The sequence below is a fragment of the Melozone crissalis genome, unplaced genomic scaffold (genome assembly GCF_028551555.1).
Source record: "Melozone crissalis strain CALT ecotype California unplaced genomic scaffold, PUWL_Pcris_2 ptg000678l_1, whole genome shotgun sequence".
NCBI lineage: Eukaryota > Metazoa > Chordata > Aves > Passeriformes > Passerellidae > Melozone > Melozone crissalis.
In genome coordinates this window covers 29,346-34,407 of record NW_026536345.1, presented here as the reverse complement: position 1 = coordinate 34,407, position 5,062 = coordinate 29,346, and the positions used below count along the sequence as shown (strand labels likewise).

Genomic DNA, 5,062 nt, shown 5'->3' with positions numbered 1-5,062 from the left:
AACCACTCCAGGATTGTGGAGCTCCTTTACTCCGGGACAGCTGGGAATGCTCCCCTGGAGAAGGGGAAAAATTCCAGGGAATATTTAAAACCCCAGAAGAGGCTCCAGGAGAGCTGGAGAGGGCCGGCAATGGAATCCCGCGGGATCGGGGCCGGCTGTGGGAGCTGCAGCCGCTGCCTCATTCCCGAATCCCGAATGAATTCCCAGAGTCCCCCAGGATGAATGGCTCCGAGCTGGCCGGCAGCCCGGCCTCCAGCCCCGCGTCCAAGGAGGATCCCGTCGGGAACGGGCACGAGGAGAAGGAGAACAATCCCTTCGCCGAGTACATGTGGATGGAGAACGAGGAGGACTTCAACCGGCAGGTGAGATTCCCAAAGTTGGGAATTCCTGGGGTTTGGGAACAGCCTGGGGTGATTCCCAAAGCTGGGAATTGCTGGGGTCTGGGAACAGCCTGGGGTGATTCCCTTATCCAGGAATTCCTGGGATCTGGGAACAGCCTGGGGTGATTCCCAAAGTTGGGAATTGCTGGGGTTTGGGAACAGCCTGGGGTGATTCCCAAAGCTGGGAATTGCTGGGATTTGGGAACAGCCTGGGGTGATTCCCAAAGCTGGGAATTCCTGGGGTCTGGGAACAGCCTGGGGTGATTTCCAGAGAATTCCACATCCAGGGATTCTTGGGATCTGGGAACAGCCTGGGGTGATTCCCAGATATTTCCACATTTGGGAATTCTTGAGGTTTGGATTTCAGCCTGGGGTTGATTCCCAGAGAACTCCCACATCCAGGAATTCCCAGAGAATTCCACATCCAGGAATTCCCAGAGATCCCTGCATTCCCAATTGGGAATATTCCTGGAATTATTCCTGGAAAAGAGCTGGAATCCCCATTCCCGGTGGGATTTAACGGATGTGGCGCTTGGGGACAGGAAGGATCTCCGAGGGCTTTTCCAAGAATTCCAGGAATCAATCCCAGGCTGAAATCCTCAAGAATTCCGTGAGCTCCAGGGGATTTTTCCAGGCTCTTCCCACGGAAAATCCCTTGGGAATTGCTTCCCATGGGATGTGTCCGGGCCGGGGTTTGGATTTCGGCCTGGGGGTGATTCCCAGAGAATTCCACATCCAGGAATTCCCAGAGAATTCCACATCCAGGAATTCTTGGGATTTGGGTTCAGCCTGGGGGTGATTCCCAGAAATTCCCACATTTGGGAATTCTTGGGGTTTGGATTTCAGCCTGGGGGTGATTCCCAGGGAATTCCACATCCAGGAATTCCCAGAGATTCCCGATTGGGAATAATCCTGGAATTATTCCTAGAAAAGAGCTGGAATCCCCATTCCCGGTGGGATTTAACGGAAGTGGCGCTCGGGGGCAGGAAGGATCTCCGAGGGCTTTTCCAACCTCCGGAATTCCGTGAGCTCCAGGGGATTTTTCCAGGCTCTTCCCACGGAAAATCCCTTGGGAACGGCTTCCCATGGGATGTGTCCGGGCCAGGGTTTGGATTTCAGCTTGGGGGTGATTCCCAGAGAATTCCCACATCCAGGAGTTCCCAGAGAATTCCACCTCCAGGAATTCCCAGAGATTGCCACATTCCCAAATTGGGAATATTCGGAATTATTCCTGGAATATTCCTAGAAAAGAATATTAAATCCCACGTTCCCGGCGGGATTTAACGGACGTGGCGCTCGGGGGCAGGAAGGATCTCCGAGGGCTTTTCCAACCTCCGGAATTCCGCGAGCTCCAGGGGATTTTCCCAGGCTCTTCCCGCGGAAAATCCCTTGGGAACGGCTTCCCCTGGCGTGTCCCCGGGCAGGTGGAGGAGGAGCTGCAGGAGCAGGAGTTCCTGGATCGCTGCTTCCAGGAGATGCTGGAGGAGGAGGAGCGGGACTGGTTCATCCCGGCGCGGGACCTGCCGCAGGCCACGGCGCCGCTGCAGCAGCAGCTGCAGGGGCTGGGCCCGGGCGCCGGGCACGGCACCGACGACATCCTGGTGAGCGGCAGCGGCACTGCCCGGCATGGGCACGGGGCCGGGATGGGCACGGCCCTGGGATTGGCACATTCCCGGGATGGGCACTGCCCGGGATCGGCACATTCCCGGGATGGGCACTGCCCGGGATGGGCACGGGGCCGGGATCGGCACGGGGCCGGGATTGGCACGGGGCCAGGATGGGCACGGCCGTGGGATTGGCACGGCCGTGGGATTGGCACATTCCCGGGATGGGCACGGGGCCGGGATGGGCACGGCCCTGGGATCGGCACATTCCCGGGATCGGCACAGGGCCGGGATGGGCACGGGGCCGGGATGGGCATGGCTGTGGGATTGGCACATTCCTGGGATTGGCACATTCCCGGGATTGGCACATTCCCAATTCCCTGGGATTGGCACAGCCCTGGGATTGGCACATTCCCGGGATTGGCACATTCCCGGGATTGGCACATTCCTGGGATTGGCACAGCCCTGGGATTGGCACGGCCGTGGGATTGGCACATTCCTGGGATTGGCACATTCCCGGGATTGGCACAGCCCTGGGATTGGCACATTCCTGGGATTGGCACATTCCCAGGATTGGCACATTCCCGGGATTGGCACATTCCTGGGATTGGCACATTCCTGGGATTGGCACAGCCCTGGGATTGGCACATTCCCGGGATTGGCACGGCCCTGGAATTCTGTCCCTGGGATTGTCCTGTCCTTAGAATTCCATCCTTGGAATTCCATCCCTGGAATTTGTCCCATCCTTACAATGCTCCCATCCCTGGAATTCCACCCCTGGAATTGTGTCATCCCAGGGATCAGCTCATCCTTGGAATTGTCCCATCCTTAAAATCGTCCAGTCCTTGGAATTGTCCCATCCCTGGAATTCTTCTGTCCCTGGAATTGTCCCATCCCTGGAACTGCCCCATCCTTTGATTTGTCCCATCCTTGGAATTCCATCCCTGGAATTCTACCCCTGGAATTGTCCCATCCTCGGAATTCTCCCATCCCAGGAATTGTCCCATCCTTGGAATTCTACCTCTGGAATTGTCCCATCCTTAAAATTGTCCCATCCATGGGATTGTCCCAGTCTTGGAATTCTCCAATCCCTGGAATTGTCCCATCTCTGGGATTGGCCCATCCTTGGAATTCTCCCATCCTTGGAATTCTCCCATCCTTGAAATTGTTCCCTCCTTGGAATTGTCCAATCCCTGGAATTCTGTGCCTGGAATTGTCCCATCCCTGGAATTCTCCTGTCCCTGGAATTCTGTCCCTGGAATTGTCCCATCCCTGGAATTTTGTCACAGGAATTGTCCCAACCCTTGGAATTGGCCCATTCCTGGAATTCTCCCGCCTCTGGAATTCTCCCATCCTTAAAATTGTCCAATCCCTGGAATTGTCCCGTCCTTGGAATTGTCTCATCCTTGGAATTCTATCCCTGGAATTCTCCCATGCTTGAAATTGTCCCATCCATGGAATTGTCCATTCCTTGGAATTCTGTCCCTGGAATTGTCCCATCCTTAAAATTGTCCCATCCCTGGAATTGCCCCTGGATCCCTGGAAGTGTCCAAGGCCAGGTTGGATCCACCTGGAATATTTGGATTGGATGGGATTTAAGGATGGGATTGGAACGGGGCTGGGATGGGATTTGATGGGATTTAGGGATGGGATTTAGGGATGGGATTCAGGGATGGGATTGGGATGGGATTTGATGGGATTTAGGGATGGGATTCAGGGATGGGATTGGGATGGGATTTGATGGGATTTAGGGATGGGATTCAAGGATGGGATTTAGGGATGGGATTCAGGGATGGGATTGGAATGGGGCTGGGATGGGATTTGATGGGATTTAGGGATGAGATTTAGGGATGGGATTCAGGGATGGGATTGGAATGGGATTCAGGGATGGGATTGGGATGGGATTTGATGGGATTTGATGGGATTCAGGGATGGGATTCAAGGATGGGATTCAGGGATGGGATTCAAGGATCCCTTCCCACCCAAACCATCCCACAATTCCACCAATCCGCTCTCCACACGATCCCACAGAACCCCCGGATTTCCCAAACCCAACCCGAGACCCCAAACCTCGGCAACCATCCCAAAATCCCTGGAATTCCCAACGCTGACCGATCCCATTCCCATTTTATTTTATTTTATTTTTTCCCCAGAGCAAAAGCAACTTGAATCCGGACGCCAAGGAATTCGTTCCCGGAGTGAAGTACTGACCTCGGAAATTCGGGAATGGCCTGGCCAGAGACTGAATCCCTGCTCCAGGGAAAAGCTGGGACATGGGAAGGGCCCGGAGCGGCTCCGGCACCGGGATCTGCTCCGGCTCCAAGTATTTCTGCTTTTCCCCAGTTTTGTTTTTTCTTCTTTTTCTTGGCTTTTCCTCACTTTTTCTTGGCAGTTTTTGGCTTCCAGGGATTTGCGGCGACCCCGCCGGCGGGGAAATCTTGGGGGAAAAATCGCGGGAAAATCATGGAAAAATCTTGGGAAAATGACAGGAAAATCATGGAAAAATAATGCAAAAAATAATGGGAAAGTCACAGGAAAATCTTGGGGAAAATAATGGAAAATCATGGGAAAATAATGGGAAAATCTTGGGGAAAATCTTGGGAAAATGACAGGAAAATAATGGAAAAATCATGCAAAAAATAATGGGAAAGTCACAGGAAAATCACAGGAAAATCTTGGGAAAAATAATGGAAAATCATGGGAAAATAATGGAAAAATCTTGGGAAAAATAATGGGAAAATCTTGGGAAAAATAATGGGAAAATCACAGGAAAATAATGGGAAAAATCTTGGGAAAAAGAATGGAAAATCATGGGAAAATAATGGGAAAATAATGGAAAAATCTTGGGAAAATGACAGGAAAATCATGGAAAAATGATGCAAAAAATAATGGGAAAGTCACAGGAAAATCACAGGAAAATCTTGGGAAAAATAATGGTAAAATAATGGAAAAATCACAGGAAAATAATGGGAAAATCTTGGCAAAAATCATGGGAAAATGACAGGAAAATCATGGAAAAATCACAGAAAAATCATGGAAAATGACAGGAAAATCATGGAAAAATCTCGGGAAAATGAC

General features: G+C 52.1%; 1 protein-coding gene across 1 annotated transcript; it reads left to right on the top strand.

The window, feature by feature from the left end:
* The first annotated feature begins 218 nt into the window (after positions 1-218).
* PAIP2B (poly(A) binding protein interacting protein 2B) lies at positions 219-4,344 on the top strand. Its single transcript, XM_054295383.1, has 3 exons — positions 219-362; positions 1,805-1,981; positions 4,138-4,344. The coding sequence occupies exons 1-3, from the start codon at positions 219-221 to the stop codon at positions 4,192-4,194; spliced, it is 378 nt and encodes a 125-aa protein (XP_054151358.1). The 3' UTR covers positions 4,195-4,344.
* The last annotated feature ends 718 nt before the right edge of the window (positions 4,345-5,062 follow it).